Source organism: Thunnus albacares, chromosome 2, assembly GCF_914725855.1.
Source record: "Thunnus albacares chromosome 2, fThuAlb1.1, whole genome shotgun sequence".
NCBI lineage: Eukaryota > Metazoa > Chordata > Actinopteri > Scombriformes > Scombridae > Thunnus > Thunnus albacares.
In genome coordinates, this window is record NC_058107.1 from 19,198,971 (window position 1) to 19,220,526 (window position 21,556).

General features: G+C 40.6%; 2 protein-coding genes across 3 annotated transcripts in view; both read right to left on the reverse strand.

Moving 5' to 3' along the window:
- Positions 1-11,408, reverse strand: part of serinc5 (serine incorporator 5) — a 19,658-nt gene extending 8,250 nt beyond the window's left edge. The window contains exons 1-3 of one of the 2 annotated variants that reach the window (XM_044370329.1): positions 11,133-11,408; positions 3,132-3,299; positions 138-316 (exon numbers count right to left, since the gene is read on the reverse strand). In XM_044370329.1, coding sequence (XP_044226264.1) covers positions 138-316; positions 3,132-3,299; positions 11,133-11,159 — 374 coding nt within the window. In that variant the 5' untranslated portion in view covers positions 11,160-11,408. Of the gene's footprint in view, positions 1-137; positions 317-3,131; positions 3,300-10,792; positions 10,982-11,132 lie in introns of those variants that run through there. The other variant, XM_044370338.1, reaches the window with a different exon arrangement.
- Positions 11,409-13,854: 2,446 nt separating this feature from the next.
- On the reverse strand, positions 13,855-20,069 carry cdk7 (cyclin-dependent kinase 7). The gene is made up of 12 exons (XM_044370345.1): positions 19,946-20,069; positions 19,652-19,711; positions 19,523-19,556; positions 19,357-19,424; positions 19,179-19,247; positions 16,900-17,010; positions 16,317-16,435; positions 15,889-15,988; positions 15,700-15,786; positions 15,429-15,578; positions 15,062-15,200; positions 13,855-14,352 (listed from the first exon to the last, which is right to left on the reverse strand). Exons 1-12 carry the CDS (start codon positions 20,009-20,011, stop codon positions 14,324-14,326), a joined length of 1,032 nt encoding a protein of 343 aa, XP_044226280.1. The 5' UTR covers positions 20,012-20,069; the 3' UTR covers positions 13,855-14,323.
- Between the last annotated feature and the right edge of the window lie 1,487 nt (positions 20,070-21,556).

The following is a 21,556-nucleotide window of genomic DNA, read 5'->3' on the forward strand; positions in this document are numbered from 1 at the left end:
GTATAACAAATCCATAATGCTTAATTGCAGAATGAAGGTACCTGCACACATCTTTTACTTAAAGATTTTTTACTTTTGAATTCACACTCCAAAGTCGAAAGATATTTGATTTTATTTTATTTTAACATTACTCTTACCCGTTATGCACAGCCGCCCTGCAGCCTGTGCTGTTGTTGACGCGTATGGTGAAGAGAGAGAAGAATAAGAAGAAGCAGGACATGCCGAAGCACACCTTGTAGACGGCAGAGTAACCAACCAGGGTCTTGCAGTTCTCCCCTGCCTTCAACTGCTCACACAATTCACTGTAGAAGGGGATCTGAATGACAAAATTCACAAACCCAAAATACTTAGATTAGCTCATTGCCGTGTTGTAACAACCTCCCCCCAACACCACCTTTGCTCGTGTTTGTGTAGTACAAGGCCTTAGTGAAAAGGTCCAACAGTGTCTATTCTGAGCGTCACGCCTCTAAAGGAGCAGAAAGAGAAAACAGGCAGCGACAACAACCCCTATTTCTCTCCTTGAAGCGCTCTTTCATCACTTGTTCTCAACAGGCTGTTAGAGGGGCCTTACAACTAACTGTCAGTGTACACACACAAAAGACACAGATGAATAAATTAACCGCCTTTTATCAGCAAGTCAGGGGGATTGGGAGGAGCGGAGAGTGCACAAGCGAGGCAGAAAAATCGGGAGATGGCGAGAGATTCATCTTGAAGTAAAGTTCCACTCTTTATTTCAACCTACAGTGGACTGTATAAGAAAGAATAGAGCAAAACTGAAGGCAGTAAAGTAGATCAGGACTTTGCAGTGGCCTTCAGCAGAAAATCAGAAGTGCTTTGGTGGCGCGGTGCCAACAGAAGAAATGGCCTTTGAATTTGATAACCACAGAGTGGAGGCTCAAATATCTGTTCCCTTCACTGCTGACCTCAACTGTAGAAGTATGACTTGAATTTAAACAGAAGTCCATTTTTGAAAGAGATACAGAACTTTACTTTCAGATGGTTTGAGTTGGCTTCACTGGTTACTGGCAGAGTGTTCTGCTCTATAAAGTTGTACACATGGTACAACGCGAGCGGATTGAGTTGTCATCACCTCAGTGTGTAGCACAGTCCAGAGCCAGATCAGTATGTTGAGTAAAAAGCCCGTTTTGGAGCTTTTGTCTCATGTTGAGGACCATATTAGCATGTCCATAGTGTTGTGATTAAGAGGGAAAGGGGCTGGCTGTTTCAGGCTGCTGTAAATCTCTTGAGAAAAGACCAGCGCTCTCATATGCACAATGGCTGCTCTTTTAGCTGAGACTTCCCACTGTGCCCAGTGTGTGAGTGACAGTGTGTGTGTGTGTGTACGTGTATGCATGTGTGTGTAACTCAGCAGGCATTGTGTGGGGCTATCAGAGGCCATTTTGTGCCTGGATGGGCCTTTTACAGGGTTCCAATCTCACCAGGAGACGCACAGTAGGGAGTTGTTTTAATACAGTACTGTAGACACTGGCAGAGGGAAAAAGAGCACAAAAAAAAAAGATGGGTGGAAAAATATAACTGTCCTCAAATGGCGCATTCAGTAGAAGAAGCTTGCAGTCGTTGCCATAGTAACACAGTCAGCTGAAGGTTTTCTTCTCAGGGTGGAAATCAAAGAAACATCATTATTTCCTCTTTTGTCTCCAAGTGTTTGCCGAGATGTACTGTACATACTGAATAGTGCCTAGAAACTGGAACATCACTTTTGAAGCTCAGATTCAACTATCTATATGAGCAGACAGAGAGATGAGAAGGCAATGTATCAGGATATCATCTCTGACATCCTGTGTCTGAATTTACAGTCAGACTCACCCAGATGACAGATTAACTATACTGTAGCAGATAACAGTAGCTGTAATTCCTCAGAAACAACCACATAAAGAGTCAGTCTGATAATAATCCTGCATTATGATGTTTCAACATGGGGGGAAAAAAATGACATGAAAACTGTAAAGAATAAAAGAGAGAGCAGCAGACCCCCTGTGCATCGTCTCCAACTTCAGAGGATAGGTGGGCGGTTAAAAACAAAAAGCTACCAGCTGGAAATTCAGTCTCCTCGACCATGGCTTTACTACTGTGAAGATACATACTGAATGTGATCTCCAGGTAAAATTGTTGGATGTCTGCTTTGCCTGTAGCAAAGTAACAGTATATATCCAGTGTTTCCCCTAGGTTGACTGCGTTGGAGTGGCTGAGATTGACACTAAAATGAGAATTGCTGGTCCACCTTAAAAGTCAGTCCACCTTAAGTGAGCCTGGTCAAGTTAAGCTAACACGTAGTTGCTAACTTTGGGGCTAACTCCTTTCGATAGATGAGTATTTTCTTTGTCTTGAGGAGCTGCAGCATTTATTAACTGACAACAGTCTGTACTGTACATTTACTGTCAGATTGACATGTCAGTATGTGTTTCTATCATAGCACTCTACTCTCTGATGACGCTCCTTTTATGTATGGTGGTTAACTTCTGCAAAGCGAAGTCTGGGGAGAGACTGGGGACGTAGCGGTAGGCCTAACAGTGTAAACCGTCACAGTATTGAGGCCACTGTTGGCTTGGTTACTAACCTCTGAGCCGACCCCCACTCTTCTATTCAGTAAACTGGGCCATTCGCAAACCAACAACAGAATTAAGACATTAAAGCTGGGATCAGACCAGGAAAATAATTTAAATGTACAAAGACTAGATTCTGCAGACATAACTTATTTCTCTTTGTGTGTTGTTTATTCCTCCCTACATTCTTACATTAACACTTTCAACCACATATAATTCAAATTATTCAATTACATCTGTAGATATCTGTTATTTACACACACAGAGACACACTGAGTGGGCCTTTGAGTTACCAAGTGTGTTTAAAGTGACAAAGTGATAAAAAAAAATTATAATGTTGCTGAGGACCTCTCCAGTGGGGCCTCTCAAGGTCCAGCATTCTAGACCTTAAGAGGCCCCACTGTGTACTCCAGATTTGGTGTCGAGTGTATGCACTGTTCCCTTTTCTTTATCTTAACCATGAGGGGCAGATAGGCATATTAGTGCATATATGTGTGTATTTTGAGGAAGTGATACTTTACGGTGTGTGATTTGTGATGCATTACAGTGTGTGATGTGTGTACTCACATGGTCTCTTAACTCCTGCTCCACTGTCGGGGACATCATGATGACACAGATGACAGTGACCAAGAGGAAGTAGAGGGCATACATGCATCGGGTCCCTGTAGACTGTTTGATCTTAGGGCAGCAGTTGCAGCAGCAGGAGCAGGCCGCTGAGCCACAGCAGCAGGCCAGCTGCACACAGACATAGAGAACAATGGAGAGAACAGGGAGAGGTGGGGAAAACATTACCATATCAGATTCAGAATTTTCCATGCTGTTGTAAGCCAATTGATACAAACATAATGTATGCAGGGGTATTTCCACAAGAGATGGAAAAAATATCTAACAGGACAAAAGGGAGAAGAGCAACAGAGGAGGGATCACTGTTGCAGGATGGAAAAGACATGCAATATGTGCAGAGTAGACATAAGCTGCAGTAATTAAAGACTACTGTTGGTTAAATCTTAGAAGCCAAAACTGATAAACTAAAGACACCTTAAGGTGGTGTCTTAAGGTGTCTCGTCTTCATGACACGGTTTTTTATTCTGAATGTTCAATGTTAAACTATCTAAGAGACCGGGACTGTTGAACATACCACAGTTCTATGAGAAAACACAGCTTTCACAATCCCACACTACTTACTGCAGACCTAAGTCAGGAAAAGAAAAATGTAACCATTTACTGGACATTGGAAAATATAAGACATCCGCCTGACTGTCTCTTTGCCCATTCATGGGTTTTATCACAAGGGACAAATCCCTCTCACTCCTTCACAGCAGCAACTCTTGGTCAATGTAGACAGTGAGGTCTCTTGTCCGAACACACACACACAAACCCACACATACACACACACACACACACACACACACACACACACACACACACACACACTCCTGCACAGAGACCTACTCTGTTTTTTCTGACAGGCCCTCATACAGAAGGACAGTTTCATAAAGACAGGCTCTATGTTCTATTTGGGGAAGAGGAGACTCTATAATTATATAGTTTAACATCTTTCTGTTGCCACTCCACCCTGCTTGTGCAAGCCTCCTACCCCTCAGCCTGCAGAACACACACTGCTGTAGTGAGGTGAGCCTCTGTGTTGTGGTCTACAGTTGAGGTGTAGAAACACACTGGAGAGGTTGGTTGGTCCTCCACTGGTAGAGAGCTTACACGCACCATTTCCTTAAATATGTGTTCCCCTTTGACTTTGCTAATAATAAGGGAAAGGTGCAGGCGTAGGTTACATACCATGGCTATTCTGATCATAGGTTTGAGTCGTTTTGAGCTGGGAAAATTTGTCTCTTCATACTGCCATTGTGGCATTACACATAGCAATTGCGGCAATGATTTGCCAACAACTGCTGACACATCAATTGAAGGGTGTCATGACTGTGGACTGAAACATCTTGACAGTTGTTTGAAAGTTGTGCACTGTCTGATGACATCTGTGCCTGACGTGTCAATGTACCGCACGTCAGCAAAATGGCTGTTTTACTCATAGCCGTGTGACATGTCTTCAGTAAGAGGGACCCATTAATGCGCCCTAGCAAGATCAGCTCAATTTGCCTTTCAGCCTTAACAGTAATCTTAGCCCTTGTCTGTGAGTGTGTGTCTTAAGCCGAAATCTGTAACATGGCCAGGGTGTACTGATGTAGTAAAGCCAGTGTGCAACACGGTCTGATGTGTTGCGTTCCGCTCCAGATGCCAATAATGTGTGGTATGCTGCTTACTTGTGGATCCACACAGGCACGTGGTCAGGATCTAGCTTCTTTCCTGCCCACATGGTTCTGTCTCCCTGCTCTCTCCTCTACCCTGAGGTTTCCTCGCCGGTCTTTTCTTGATGTCCCACTTAATAGTTTTTTTGCCTCAAGCTAAAGACTCAAACTGTGTGCTGTCGTTTTAATAGTTCTGTGAACTGATTCCCACGTCAAATAAAACCTGATAATGTTTATACTCAGTTCTTTCTAGGAGCTGAGAAAACACAGCTGTGTCTGTTGTTTTCATTACAGAAGAGTGGATTTAAATTTTCTAAACATTGTTAGTCAGTAAAAGCAACAGGTCAGCTCCACTTCTTATTCCTCGTCTCATAGAGGGCAGACTGATTATGATCCAGATCATAAATCTGATAATTTAGCCACATTTTGTAACTAATGTTACAAATCTAGATTTTAAACCTTTAAAAAATCATTTAACTACACCTATTGGATCTGCAGTCAACAAAGTGGAGCATCAGGGCGACATATTTAGGAAGACATCCTTCATCTGTTCAAGCTCTTGTGATAATATGAGTCTGTAGTGCTATTGTGTCCTAGAGCCAAACAGATAATACCTACCAACTCAATGAGTTTTAATTCAAGCATGAGTAAATATGTCAACAAACAAGGTTCACATGCAATACAGTAGTGCAGACATAAGACCAGCATAAAAATAGATCAGATCATAAATTTGACCTGCTCCTTAGTTATCTCTGTTAGAGATAACTTTGATGCTGTTAGAGATGCTGTTAGAGATTTCCGGTGCCAGATTTAACACAAAATGAGACTCAGTCAAGATTCAACAGAGATGTGTTTATCCTTTCATGCATAATTGTGGGAATGGGCATTAAGCTCATTCACGACCTGCACACAATGTACCATGTAACAATGAGTATGAAGGAAGTTTGAAATTCTGCCTGAAAGGCTGCGTAATTCATATTTCTGCTTCTGTGCATACTCAGACTTCTAGCTTAGAATCAAAACCAAGCTTTATATGTATGGCCCCTGGTCTCCATTTGACTCCACAGAGCTTAACAGGATAAGCCTTTTTCTTTGTCTCTGCTGCGCCCACATGTGTTACTCAATAAGCGAGTAATTAACCACAACAGACTGAAAGTAAGCAGGAAAAAACGGGACGACGATTTAAGCCGTGAGGTGTTTAGATTTCATTAGTTAGGGGGTGTTTCACCAGCAGACTGCACACAGTGAGGGAGCCAACAGCAAACTCTGCAGCGCTGAGAGAGGGAGGGAGAGCCTGGAGAGGGGGACTCTCTAGAGGAATTCCACCACACACAGATACAAAAAGAGTATCCATGGTAACCAACGCTGACCCTACCCACTTTACGGCCCAGCCACCCCCCTCCTCCGCTGCCCGCCTGCCCCACCAGCATGTCGACAGGTGGTCAGCGTGTCTGCAGCGTACACCCCTACTTCAATATCAACAGCAACCCCCCACTAGCTTGTCATACTGCTCCAGCCATCTATCACAAAGCCATCCTGTACTACTAGCAAACAGGACACTTCAGCTGCTTGCTTGGTCTATCTTTACCAGACTTTAAATAAGCCAAGTCTCCCTCAATCCTCCACTCTAGGCACCAGGTTTCACTACACACTGATTGTGGGACTCCGGAGAGACAAAGACTTGTCTCTTTGTCTCTCAGCCTGAGGCTCTGTTTCGCTCTCTTCATCTCATTTCCTCCATCCTCCCCCACCCTGTTACTTGGAAGCTTATTGTCGTCATCTCTTGTCTTTTTCTCTCCTCTTATTTTCTCCTCTTCACCCTGTCTTTGTTCTCTTCAGCTGCCCTTTACCCTCCATCACTCAATCTCCAGCGCTCAACTAACCTCCAGCTGTTCTAGGGGTCAGGAGAAAGACGATATTGCTCTCCCCTACACAAAGCACACACGCACACAGATATCAGGTTTATGAGGAGAAGATGGACAGGACGCGGCAGCAAGAATAACCTCAGGAAATGAACCCAAACGGCATTCAAATTATGCAAGTGGTTTTATCTGTATGACCTTGGCTTGTTCAACAGGCTGCGATGAGTGGACTCTGACTTCCAGCTGGATGCTTGATCGACAAATGTGATAAACATGTGAATGTAGACAATCCTAAGACCACATCTGTTGTTAGACTGTGAGCAATTTTTCAGAGCACTGATGATAATTACCATGTTGTTTCCCTCCTCTGTTCTCTACTGCCTTGTTATACTCAAACCAGCAGTGATGAAAAGAATTGCAGTATTTAACAAACAGGAAACAGCCTAAATCAAACAAGCGAGGCTAAAAATCTGGAGTGCGAAGCCACGCAGACACAACTACTTACGCAATACAAACAGGCCTTTTTCAAAAATAGGTCACCCACTATATCACAGTAAGCACAGCACAGGAGAATCAGGAAGGGGTAGACGGATACAGAGACATGTTTTTCTTCACCGACAGCAAATTAACCAGAGGTATCAATTATGCTTACATGGAAAATAAGGATGTTGACATTGCACAAAATCTGTGAGGGGAATCCTAAAGAAAAAGAATGTAAGACGTTGACTTCATGTTTATCGGCAGTGGGAAAAAAAGGGCAGATGTACAGCAAGCAGTTTTCTGTGGAAAACATGACTGTATAAAGAGACATGACTCATGACTGAGATGAGCATTGTCAAAACAACTTGACTGAAAGAATGCAGCACAAGAAATGTAATGTCCACATCAATGGGAGTATAAGTCTCAGATTTATTCAAACCCTCCATATGGCTGTTCAATCATTCATTCATCTTATCTAATATGTTCATCTTTAATAACTGGCCTTCTTTACTTTGGTACATTCTGCCATTCACACATGTGGTAACTGGCTGCTTTAATACTGAGGTAACTCCCTGTTAGAGCTTAATGATAGCGGCCACTGGATAAAGTTGACCACAATGAATCATGACGGACTCACACGAAAGTGCAGACACACCCTCTTATCTCAAATTACAACAATGCTTTGTGTTAAACCGGGTGAGGAGAAACCAGCAGAACAGTAAAAAAAGAAAAAAGGAAGGAAAGGCGAAATGAAAAAACTGAAGACAATAAGACATGAGGCAATCTCTCCCAACAAACACACGTTAAGTTGGCCAAGGACCCAGACCGAGACCTACTCCATTTCTCCTTATATTGTGACTGGCAGCTACACTATTGTCTATATAGCTAGGCAGCTGTATACACACACCAAAAATGTATCACTGCTCTGTTTCCTATACACAATAGAGGGTCTTTGCCTCTCTCTTGGCAAACACAGCCCCTAGCTACAACCAACAGAGAGAAACTAAAGTCCCATTGAAAAAAAAAAGACAAAGAATTGAGGTACAGTGAAGAGCTGAAAACAGAGAAAACAGACATGAAACAATCCCATGCAGACAAAAGAGTCTGTAAAAAAAATACCAAAGAAAACAGGCCAAACAAACAGGAAGACAGTCAAAATAAAAGTATCAGTATCAGATCAGCAGGTACAAGCAAATATTCGACGTCATGCTGTGTTTAACCAGAGGCTTGTTTGTATCACTTCCCATAGTGTACTGTCTGAGGCTTCAGTTACGCAAAATTGCACACAATCTTCCCAGCAACAGTCATATTTGTAAGTCAACTGATACTAATGGCACCATGCAAAGACTCCGCTGGCATTTCGCACTCTTACATCAGCAACTTCCAGTCTTTCATGAAAAAATAATCAATTAGACAAGACAAGACATGAAGTAAAAAGAGGGAGGTTGAGGAAGACGTTATCTCTGATGTTTGATGGTTCAGAGAGGGAGAGAAAAGAGACGAAACATTGCCAGTGATGTCCCTGTGCAAAAACAAACTCCTGTTGCTGCTGACCACAGCAAAATTCCTGAGGGGAAGCTGAAAATAGCAGACGTTTCTCACCAGTAATTCTAATTGTATGACTGACCCATACCATTACAACTACCCGGAAAGTTGTGGTGGGGGGGTGCTCCTACAGATGTTTTGTGGCCCGAATATTGACTTAGGCTATAGTTTTACACGTCAAGTGATTTTACAGCTCATCAACACCTGCTTTTAGGATCACCTGTCCCACTGTGACAGCAGCCGTCAAACTGGAACTGTGAGAAATCTTTCTGTGAGAAATGCGGCATTGCACACTTAACCTGCGGCAAACATGGAATGAATGTTCAAAAATCCCACAACAGAATCACAGTACCAAAAAAAAAAAAAAAAACTGAATGAATATCAATACACTGCCCACTAATTCCTATTTCTCGACAACATTCTTTGAGTATCTTGCACCTCCCCGATGAAGGTGAAATAGCCAAAAATGTTTGGAGAGTAAAGCATGGTGTACTGGAGAGAGCTGAACAACATGTTTCTGGGTGGACTGGAACTGAAGATGCACCTTGCTGTGTGTGCATTCTCAGAGTTAGAAAAAACTATTTTTGCTTGTGCATCCAGAGAGACCAGGGTTTGGGTCTTGATGTCTTACTCAAGGATACTTACTCAGGAAAGATGCTTTCTGTATGACAGTCTCTAGCATCCTGCTAGGTCCTCCTGACTCGAACCCTGCCAAAGTTGCCTGTGCCATAGCCATGCTGCTTACAGACACCCGCTTGGTTTTGGTCCTGTCCCACACTCACAGCCAACGCTTGCAGCGCTTTGGACCAAACTCAACATTGAGCTAAAGCCTACCCCCTATCCTATCGCAACATGGCATACATCCCTGATCCCACTGAGAAATTACAAGTGAGCTGCTCCCACACCATGCCCGCTCTTCTCTCCAAATCTAACCCAAACAACGCCCACTGGTCTTTAATTTCCACCTCTGAGCCAAGGAGGAAATTAACAGACCACACATCAATTTGGGCTACTCTAAACCTCAAGAGGGGCACATATACGCAAAGTTAATTACAAGTACACGCATAAATAGAGATGACAGTAAAACTAAACGGGGTGTCAGTGACAAGGATTAGCACACTGCCAGCACAGCAACACAAATCTGATCGTATTGTTTGCCCTTCATTTTCTCCTAATCCTTCCAGGTTTCCATCATTCCCTGTCTTTGAAAAGACCAGGAAATAGAAGCGAGCTTTCTTTAGATGAGCAATGTGTCTGTGTAATTAAATTCCTGACCAGACCAGCTCAGCAGTGGTGACCCTGTGGTCAAAAACAATCTGTTAGCTGAGAAAAAGACACTCAGCGGTGAAGAAAAGCTTCTAAAACTTCAGAAATAAACCACTGGCTGTTAGATGTATTTAAAAGGAAAAAAACTCAAACTGCAGATTATGATTAACCTTAAATAATCCAAAACCTCAAAAAGAGAACCATATAATTGATATTTGAGTATATATTAAGACTGATTTCTGAACAAATCTCTAGCTGTCTTCCTTTTTTAAGTATTTCTGTCATTTTAAAATATTACTAGGTGACCTCAAGCAATTCAGAAACAACAATGTAATATATTATAGAGGCCATAAAATGAGGTTTACACTATGGATTATATTCTGTGGATTTAAAATGTGGCCTTAAATGATTCAGAAACATAAAAAATGTAACAGTACTATTTCTACAGGGGTATATACTGTATATATTGCTTGTTTGCTTAAAAATAAACTGTAATTCACTATTTTATGTATACATGTTATGGTTATAACCATAATATTTGCAGATTTAGGGTGGTGTCTGCTAGAAATAGCTAACATTACTACCTAAAAATCTGGCTTGAAGTTTTAAAGCTGGTTGAAAAAGTGCAACTGTGCACTTTGACCAAACAAAAAAGCAAACCACACTGAAGACGCGGTTATCACTGTCTGGTTCTGCAGACAACAAACGGTTGAATACCTTTATCCCACAATGTTTCACCGTTTCCACCCAACATCTGTAGAGACATTCAGTGATGGCGTTACTTTTGATAGCAGGTAATGTTAACGTTAGCTACCGTTAACTCCGCTGGTCGCTTCATCTCGTCTCGCTTTGTCTTCCAACGGCTCTAACGTTACAGTGAAGTTATGAATTAGTCCAGTGAGGGAATTACTGTGCTTTTTTTAAATTGTGTTAATGAATTACAGTAAGCTGACAACGTGCTCGGTTATCATCACGACACAAAAACCGCTGACGGTGACTAACGTTAGCCGTAGATATTGATACCAACCGTAAACAACGTTGAAACAACAGTCGACCTAGCATAACGCTTCAGTGTAACGTTTCCAACCGTCAACGGCTAAACAACAAAATACACACGGTTAGTACGTTAAGTAAGTCGAAGTATTATTCCTCACCTGCGAGATACAACACGGAGTACACATTGTGCGGGGAGGCAATAAATAAAACCAGCTTCAGAGGAAGACGAGCTCGCTGCTTCTCTCAGTCGCTTTCTTCTTCTTCCACATGAAATTCCCCACCACACGGGGAACAACGCGCCTGTCCTCCCCTCAGCTGCTGCGTCCTCCCTGCCTGCCTGCCTGGCTGCTTGGCTGCCGCTACCGCCGCTGTCTCCCCTCCCTCCTCCTTTCTTCCTCCCTGTCTCTCCTCCCACCATGCACATCAACAAAAACCCTACAAACCACACAACATAAAGCTGTATTGCTGCTGCCACAGAGAGCGTCAAGCAGTAGATGAAACCAAATGACTACGTTAACACTTTCTATGACGCCAATGTCTGTAATGCATTATAAACATACTTATAATGCGTTATAATCTGTTTATAGCACTGTATAATTTTAATTACAAGCACTCATTAATATTCATAATGCTTTATAACTATAAGCATATGCCTATACCTCAGGAATTTCATTACCTCACTTAAAGCACCCAATGACCACTTAGAGTAACTTATAATCACATTATAATGCATTATAACAGTGATTATATTGCATTATAAAATGATTATAATTTATTACAACTATGAGAATTATAATACACTATGATCCTTGCAAAAAAGTCATTGAGTGACCACCAATTATGAAGTATTATGATACTTGACCTTATAAGTCATTATAAAATGCTTTATAATGTGTTATGATTGTTATAAAGCATTATGCGTATTTATGAGTGCTTATAACTATAATTATACAGTGCTATAAGCAGATTATAACACATTATAAGTATGTTTATAATGCATAATAGACATGGGCGTCATACTATGTGTTACCAAATGGACAATAAGAGTTATTTTTTCAATTAATCTCTGTTGGCAGCATTCATTACAGACCAAAGCCAGATGGCACACAAATTAAGACCTTTAAATATTGTCACTGCCTTTTACAAAATATTTATCAAATTTTAGCTATGCAAAACCATGACACAGGATAGAAATGCAATAAAGTCAATGCTGAGATACATTATAAGATGATCAAGGAATGTTGAACAATTAGATGAGAGTTAGATTATTACTTTTACATTTTGGCCTTTTCATTTTTGTGATTTTTATATTTTATTGCATTTTTAATTCAAATTACATTTGCAATTTGACACATCAGAGAAAGCAAAGAAAGCACGAGTTCTTAAGTGAAAGATCAACATTCACATACATATGAAACGGTTACCCTGGATTAAAAAAAGATACTCATGTGTCTATCAAAAGAGAAACTGACCTGAAGAGGAAACAGTATCAAAAAGGGACATGAATCATAACAACAGCAACACCAAAATGATAAACACATAGAATGATCTGGGTCAAGTCACCTTGAATGTCCAACATTAATATTATCAAATAAAAGGTGCCAAATCTCAAAATTATCACCTTTAAGCCTATATCTTACATGAATCAGTGTCTGTCATTAATTCATCCACTTTTTTTATGCCTATTTTGTCAGCTGTGCAAAATAATATAGTTTAGTAAGAAATATAAAGCTGTGTTCTGTTTGGTATTATTCATGCTAAGATACTAATCACCCCACTGCGATTCTTCACGCAGGTGCATCCTGCTGATTCAGACATGTGAGTAAGCATCACTTTCTCCCACAAACACTGTGCTCGTGTTTTGTGCAGCATGTGGGCAACTATGTGCTGAGTCCACCAGTGGCTTTCCTGGCCAGTGAAGTGGCATTTCAGCCAGAGCTGATAAGGTTGAGCCTGAGCTGAGCCTCAGCTGATAAGGCTGCTACTGTAGCTCTTTATGACTTTGCTGCTATTTGCCAAACCTGTCAGCTGACCCAGTTACCCAACACATACACCCGCTGTAGTCACCCACCGCTGCCACACAAAGTCATTGTGTTCACTCTTAGTGCTGCATTGTGGCCATTTATAAATAGGCATGAATCACACAGTGCGGCCTCTTTCTGAACTTAGAGGGGGCATGGCCTCGAATCCGATCCTTTCTGCTCAGATCAGAAAATCATCACACTATGCAAGTCAGTCAAATTTATGCATTTTTGCCTTTTTTTTGGTCAAGTCAACCCTGACTTAAGAATTGAAGCAAGAGCTCATTGTGAACACTGAAGCAGATGCCATTTAATAGTACACAGAAAGTATAAAATCTGCACTGGCTTTTGTCATAGAAAAAGAACTAAACTTGATTAAATACTGAATTTCCCAACAGTGACATACTCTCATCTCTTCCTCTCCCCTTAACTTATCTGATCCTGTTTGACAGAAAACCAAAAGGGCAGCAGGGCGCCTGTCAGAGCATCAGGCCTCTGACATGTCAGAGTGTGTTGGATCACAGTAATGTTGAAAAGAAAGGACAGGGAGGGAAAGATATGTCTGGTGGCACACTGTTGGATGACACTGTCAGGCCCAGCGTCACCCTGTCTGCCCTGAAGAAAGGGCTTATGCCACATACACACACTGATTCTCTCCAACATGCTGAGTAAATAAACCAGAAGTATATTTCTGTCCACACACATTCAACAGGTGAAAAAGTACACTGTGTCTGTATTCTGAGAGCTACAAGGGTGTTATTGCAAGTATGTCAATAAATCATATATTACAAATGTAATAAGGTTTCATGGTGAGTTATTCAATATTGATGTTTTTCCAACCATAAACACAGCAGACAAATCCCATGTGTATTTTTACCATTTATTGGTCTTACATACAAAAAATAAAAATACATGTACATGAAATAAATCAGGCTTACTGCTTGTTGTTTTTTTCTCTTTTTCAGTAACATAAATAGTCATATTCAAACAGGCTCCCAGAGTTTAGGCATCATTGTTACAATGAAAAAGGACCACAGCCAACACTACTGACCACAGACAGTCTCTGTTGTACATCCATTGCTGGACTGCCGGAGAAAGCAGCACCTGGGATACTTAAAGCTGACCTTAGGCACAATTCCAAAAATCATACAGCAGCTATAACCTCTAAAATGTCCTAAAATAAACCACATCTTAACCCTTCCCTCCCTCCACTGGTTTTGGACTTTTTTTTCCCCCCCATTCCAGCTGACAATCCTGAGCAATGTGGGAAGCTGAGCCGTGTAGTCGTGTGCAGACGGTAATCATCTGATTTTCCAGGTCTCATCTGGTCAAAAAATCAACTTCTTCTTCATCACAGCTGAAAAATGATAAACAGAATATTAATACATCCATTGTAAACATGCACTTTAATAGATTATACACTTAGTTTGCACACATCTGTCCTGCTTTCAATGCTTACAACAGCACGGCCACATACATGTACAAATAAAACAAGCTAGTAATGAGCAATCCCCTCACTGCTAAAGTTTCCATCTGAGTGTTTAGACATTCTCTCTGTAATATACTGTAGCATCAAGCACAGCGTATAGTCAGCCCAGATATTTTCCAAACCACAGGAGGAGATGGAAAAGCTTTGAACCTCCCAGAAACACCAAGGCCCTACTTCAGTAAAACATACCCTTCCACAATCCACTGAATGTGTGTGTATGTGCGTTCTACTACACTATATTCTGAATGTCTAACTGCAGTTAAATGTGCAGCCAACACCCTTTGAATTGCTAGGTTCAATCGAGTGGTATTTTAGATTTACGACCTTAGTGAACATGACCATGAGAACACGGTGAGGGTTCACCAGGCTAAAATTCACAACATGCTATATGTAACTCAGGTCTGTGTGGGATGTTCCAAAAATTTCCAGCTCTTTTTAAAAATCAGCTTCAGACATTTGTTGCACACACTTGCCCTTTTTTCCCCAGCTTTATTTGACTGTGGGCAAGTCAAGGTCATGGTGATAACTTGGTGGATTATGAGTAAATATAGCAAATATGAGCTTATGTGTGTATTACTTGTCTCTAGGCCCTCGATTTTCCTCTTGAGCCCGACTGTTTCCTTCTCTCTCAGCGCCTCAGCTGCACAGTTGGGTCTGGGGAGTTGGGGGCCAGGAGTGGCAGCAGGTCGATTACTGAAGTACTTCATCTTCAGAGCCTGGAGAGCAAAAGGCAACAGTATAAACATGTCATACTTCCTGGATGGGCAATCTTCCCTTAGGCAGTAATGTCTCCTGCTAAAATTAAACCGCTGCAGTTATGTAAGGAAAGGAAGGAAACCATGGAGAGTAAAGACATTCAATAGTTGAACACTATCTCTCTTAAACATAATTAGTCTAATAATGTGAGAGTCAGAGCAGCTACTGTGCTTCAGTGTGTATGCTACCTGTGTGGCTGTGGTCCTTGTCAAGGGGTTAAAGGTGAAGAATCCCTGTAGCAGCTCTAGTAAGTCATCTCCCGCGGCACTAAATATATGTTCCAGGGGTGTGCCAGGAAATATTTTGAAGGACACATAGTCTGGTAGACTACTCACTCCCTGCAAAGACATTTGACAAACAAATGTATATAAGGATCCCCACATTTCAGCAGAGAAAGAAGCAAAACACAGACATAACCACGAAACCCCCCACCCCAAAAAAAACAACAAAGATACCAACAGGCCACGTTTCTTCTGTGGGGGTCCCAAGAGCCTCAAATATCTTAGTCAGCTGGTCAAGATCTGAATCTCCAGCAAGGAATGGTATCTACAGTAAAAAGAATATACACAAACATTAGCATGGACACAAAAATGACAGCAACAGACTCTATTTCTGTGTGAATTTCTTCTAAAAGCGAGGTTTGTGTACCCGGAGGAGTAACTCTGCCAAGATGCATCCCACTGCCCACATGTCAACACCTACACCGTACATCCTGGCACCAAACAGGAGCTCAGGGGAGCGGTACCACCTAGGAAAGACGGATAAACATGGAGTTAAATTTGACAGTTATAAAACAAGCATACAGAACACTGCTCCTCCAGTGAGAAGTTTCATTCTTTTGAATTTGAGATTAGCTTATTTTTAATAATGCATGCTGTCACACCTCTTAATCAGTCCAAAATATGCTTTATATCCTCATGAGATAAATTTAAAGTAAGTAAAAATTAAGCCCATGAGGATTTATTTATCTAAACAGATTAGGATATGCTGTAATGAGAGTTCCAACATACAGGAAAAAGCACATAAAAATACAAGTTCCGTATCATAAACACAATAAGATGAGAAACAGTACAGACCTGGTAACAACTTGATGTGTGTAGACTCTGTTGGGGCTTCCAAATGATTTGGCCAAACCAAAATCAGCCAACTTCAACACTCCGTTGCCATCCAGCAGCAGATTATTGGGCTTTAGATCCTGGACATGCAAAGTAGCAAATGTATAATAGACTATGTGTGGATATGTGTATAAGGAAATGTAATTTTATTTATCAAATAAACATGTTAATTATCATGTCTGTGTTTAGAAAACGTATCTTGCTGTGAAGTATTATATTACTGTGCTCATTGCTTTGTAGCATAATATACTTCTATTAATTTGATTCTCAGTGAAAGGCCTATTAATTCCCTTGTCATAATTATAGTGCCCTTCCCAGGGATTGTTATTCCCTTCTTAGCATCCTCCATGCTCTGTCTATATGATCTGTGTGAGACTGTATGTTGTTGGTGAAATCCTCTCCATTGTACTATGTGTGGTTTTCCCTTGCTGCAGCATAATAAATGCAACTTCTCAGACTTTGATTTATTTTTCTACAACTGTGTGTGTGTGTGTGTGTGTGTGTGTGTGTGTGTGTGTGTGTGTGTGTGCGCGTGTGCTTTTACCCTGTGTAGGACCCAGTGTTGGTGCATAAACTCTAATCCCTGTAGAGTCATGAGGATGTAGGCTTTGATGTTGGCTGGAGTCAGGACTAGGCTGGTGTCTTTGATAATCACCTTAAAAAAACAAAACAAAGACCAACAGGCTGAAGCGAATCCGGATATCTGATAAACTAATAATCTTCAACCATTATTTCATGTTTTTACATAACCGTAGGCCACAAGTTCAAAAATGAAATTAGACTTATCAGAGCAGATAAGAGAATTGAAGACAACTGGGATATATCTCTGTGAAGAAGTGCACACAGCTGGAGCTGAGCTAGACAGCGTAGCTCAGATACAACCTCTCACCCTGAATCTCTGTTATTCAACTGGGGCTAAAAACACTGGCTGCAGTATCCTGCGATGTAATCTTACTGGCAAAAAAAGCATCCAACATCTGCAATTGATAAGCTCATACAACCAAACCTGAGCATCTGGCCTAAAAATAGGATTTCAGCACCGATAAGCTGAATATCATATTTCATCCTCATGTCTGTCTACTGCCTGTAAGCTGCTAATAGAATCAATTCGTTGTGAGAGCCAAGAGTGAAGGGATATTGATTTTTTTAAAGCAGCGTCATCTTGTTTTGCATTGTTCTATTAGTGTCCATCTGGAGCCTTATACACAAAATGAACCAGAGGAGGAGGTGCGGAGGAACGAGAGGAAAAATATAAAAGCCTTAGTGACCTTGCAGAGCCACTTAATGGTCCGATGAGAGCACTCACACAGCTATCTTGATCATCCCGCTCATATTTTCTTTCCTACTCCGTGCTTTGTCATCTGACCTTACACCTCTCCCTCATAGTTGTCTCATCTGTTCTTTCTCACTCTTTGGTATTGGAAGCTGAACGTAACAGTAAATAAATTATTATCACAGTTGTCAAACACCTGAATAGATATTTGTCAAAAAACACTGAAATAAAACCCAACTTTTAAATGTTCTCTCCCTGATCTTCATTAAGGGAGAAGCGATAAAGGCTGAAATTTCCATCTGGTGGCCTGCCGGTTAAAGCTATAATATGTAACTATTCTGCATTAAAATGTCTAAAAACAACTAGGCCTACGTTATATATTTTGTTGAGTTGTGTACCTACATTATCCCAAATGTTTCCAACAATTTTCAAACCCAGAGAAATCAGTAATTTTAATCTAGGCAACAGTCTGTTTCATTTGGTCGCCTGTCAATGGCGTCATACCTCCTTCTACCAAAGAGTATACGCATACAAGATAATACATCGGTGTTGTGGTTGCCCGCCAGAAACTGTTATAAATGGACTTTTATTCAGTTTTAAGTCACATTTTTTGATAAACTTTTTAGATCTTGGTCATTTTTGACTGTATCTTTTAACCAGATGAAGGATTTTAGACATCAGACATCTGGATCTTAAATTATCAGAGAAACAAGCTGAGCAAACGTTAGCAGCAGCTGGGCTAGCAGCCCCTCCCGGGCGCCCTCTTTCGTCGGAGAAACAGTGATTTTTAATGTGAAACTGCTTTATTCAGGTTTTTAATCACCGCATCTGTTTGTTTTGGAGAGCAGGAGACCTCTGTGGATAATTTGGCTCCTGGTAAAAACATCCTGAACGATGAACACTGAAGTAATCCTATACTGGAAAAGCTTGTTGTTTAACAATGACAACACAACAACTCCCATGTTCCACATTACTTCACACAGTCATCACACTCCGTCTTTTGTTATTGTTTTGAATGAGAGACACCTAGCAGCAGAAATTATACATTGTGTGTTTAAATACAACATGAAGAGGAAGACATGTATAAGAATAATACTAAATATCTGTATAATATGATGAGATCAAATACAAGAGGTGTTAATTCCAGTCTACATCAATCTTTGACTCTGTCATCCATGGTATTCATCTACTAAATCATATAATATTGTACCACTCAACCGTATTATACTGGAAGGGGTTGCTATGAATGAAATAATAGAAAAACCAGTGGAGCTCTTCTAAATTTTAGGCTATACTCCTGAAAAAGTCTGTTAATTATGTAGGACACATTCAGGATATACAATGAAAGCTGTTTGTCCACAAAACCACAAATTAATTCCTGTCCAGAGACATTAATAAGGAAATGTTGACCGACCACAGACCCTTACATCTTAGTTCAAACCAAATTAGTAGATAGAACGAGCTATTGAATGGGTCTGCATAACTGAATATACTGATTATGTGTTGATATGTCTTTCCCTGGAGAGAAATACTCTTTTTTTTTTTCTCACCTCCAAGTCAGTTTCCATGAAATCAAACACCAGGCTGATATTAGATTTATGTCCAAAGGCATCCAACAGCTGAAACACACAGAGAATGAAATTCAACTTAGAATAATACATATTCTAATCTTCTTCTTATTCTTCAAATGTCACATACAAATTGTCTTTTTTTTTTTTTTTTACCAACCCCAATGATATTTGGATGATGCAGCTCCTGCAGCAGTTTGATTTCCCGAAGAGCAGTCCTATTGATACCTAAAGGAGGAATAACAGCCATTAAAGAGCTGGATGTACATGGACAGCACCATGGGGTGAAAACATTAGAAAAGGGCTACCAGTCAGTCAGCACTTACCATCTTTAGCCTCAGTTCTGTGGCCAACCTTAATCTGCAATAAAACAAACGAAACAGTTTGATGTTAAACATCAGCAAACCTACATCTGCTAACCATGTGAGCACTGGTGCTAACTTAGTATCTTGTACCTTTTTAATGGCAACTATGGTGTCAGTCGTTTTGTCTCTGGCTTTGTACACTGTGGCAAACTGGAGAAAAGAGACAGTGAGCAATAATGATAGACGCACTGCGACTGAAATGCATTTTCAGTATCACTGCTGCTCAGTCAGCACAGCATGAGCCAACAGGGCTTTGTTGACATTAGCAACCAGCTAACGCTTGTTAGCTTGCTATCAAGCTTCCCGCGGAGCAATTCAGAAGCCGCTCAAAAGGAACAGAAACAGAAATAAAGACTTAAATCAGTGATGTTAGTCGCTACCTACCTGACCCTCGCCGAGGAAATCCAGTTTCTCGTATCGTTTGGCTCTGGACTTCACATCAAGCGCCATTGTAGTTAACTGTCAATTTCATTAGGACTAACTTCCTGCCTTGTTAAAGGTCCGCAGGTATTTTTTCCGGGTTAAAGGAGGTTTTAGCTTGAGCAACACCGCCACCTACCGGTTTAATTCATGCAACACGCGGAAAAGTGACCGAGAAAACGTCACTGTAAAAGCAGGTTTAGCTGAAATAAACCAACTTATGTTTAATTTCCTTTCCTTTCCTTTTATTTTAGTATTGTTTTTATATGACTGCAAAAATTATTTAGTATTGTTTTTTATGTTTAGTATTGCTTTTTGTTCTGTGCTGCAATTATTTCACATTATCTTCTTTTAATAAGGAAAAAATGATATATATACATGTGAACGTATGTACCTAGTCCCACATATATAATATATATATTACATAGTCATACACATTTACATACATACAGGCATACATGCACATTGTACACACACATCTGGATGTAAACACTGTATGATGCATAATGTAAATCCACATACCTAGATACAAACATAAAAACAAAACTAATCCTACAGAAACCCTACTTTATATTTTATATACTACAAATACAGTACATAATATACAGTGCATGCAGTATAAAATATATAATATCTTTAAAGTACACACTCACTCAGCACTTTATCAGGAACACCTGTGCAGTCTAATGTAATCCAATACAACAGCTATGCCATAAACTCTACTTCACAAACCTTATACATTTTCAGTTTTTGTTGACATTGTGAGAAAGGTGATATTTCTACCTTATGTTTACAATTGAGGTCGTTGTGGGTGGTGGTGGTGGTGGTGGTGTACTGGAGTGCATTATACTGAAAAGTGTTCCTAATATTTTGTCCACCCCACTAACATAATGAGGGGGGCAAGAGCAGTTATGGCAGCTGTTTCATTGAATTACATAAGATTGTACAGGTGTTCTTAATAAAGTGCTCGGTGAGTGTATACTTTATATATATTATTTATTTTATACTGTATGTACTGTATATTAGGTATTGTATTTACAGTATTTGAAAGATACTGTGTTTTTATAAACTTTGTGTTTTAAAAACAAAACACTCATAAAACAAAACAAATCTCAACTCAAATATCAACTTTTTTCAAATTCCTGTAACATTTAACAGTTATGACGCAATATGAAATACTGTTATGTTCCTGACAGTTAGCCTTTTTTTTTTTTTTTTTTTTGCAGTTAGCAGTTTGACATCAGTCTCTCGGGAGTCTCTTCTGTCAGTTAGGAAGGTTTTGTGATCCATGCGCCGCTGAACACATCTCTACATCCCATCTCCATACACAGTAGATACCCTCACATCCCACAGGATTAGGCATGGCTCCTCTCCTTTGACCCGCCCTGTCTCTCTCTCTTACTCATTCTTACCACACACACACACATACACATGTGCGCATGCACACACACACACACACACACACACACACACACACACACACACACACACACACACACACACACACATGCATGCACTCACTGACTTTCATTTTCATGTTAAGTTTGACAAGAGGAGTGTGAAGGATCAGCAGGC

Bases quoted from the DNA above. Each gene is read 5' to 3' on its own strand.
- cdk7 (XM_044370345.1), bottom strand. From the start codon at position 20,011: ATGGCGCTTGATGTGAAGTCCAGAGCCAAACGATACGAGAAACTGGAT. The intron at 19,425-19,522 runs GTAAGTGCTGAC...TTCCTCCTTTAG, and splicing joins CAGAACTGAGGCTAAAGATG to GTATCAATAGGACTGCTCTT. The intron at 15,989-16,316 runs GTCTGTACTGTT...CGTCTTTCCTAG, and splicing joins ACACATCAAGTTGTTACCAG to GTGGTACCGCTCCCCTGAGC.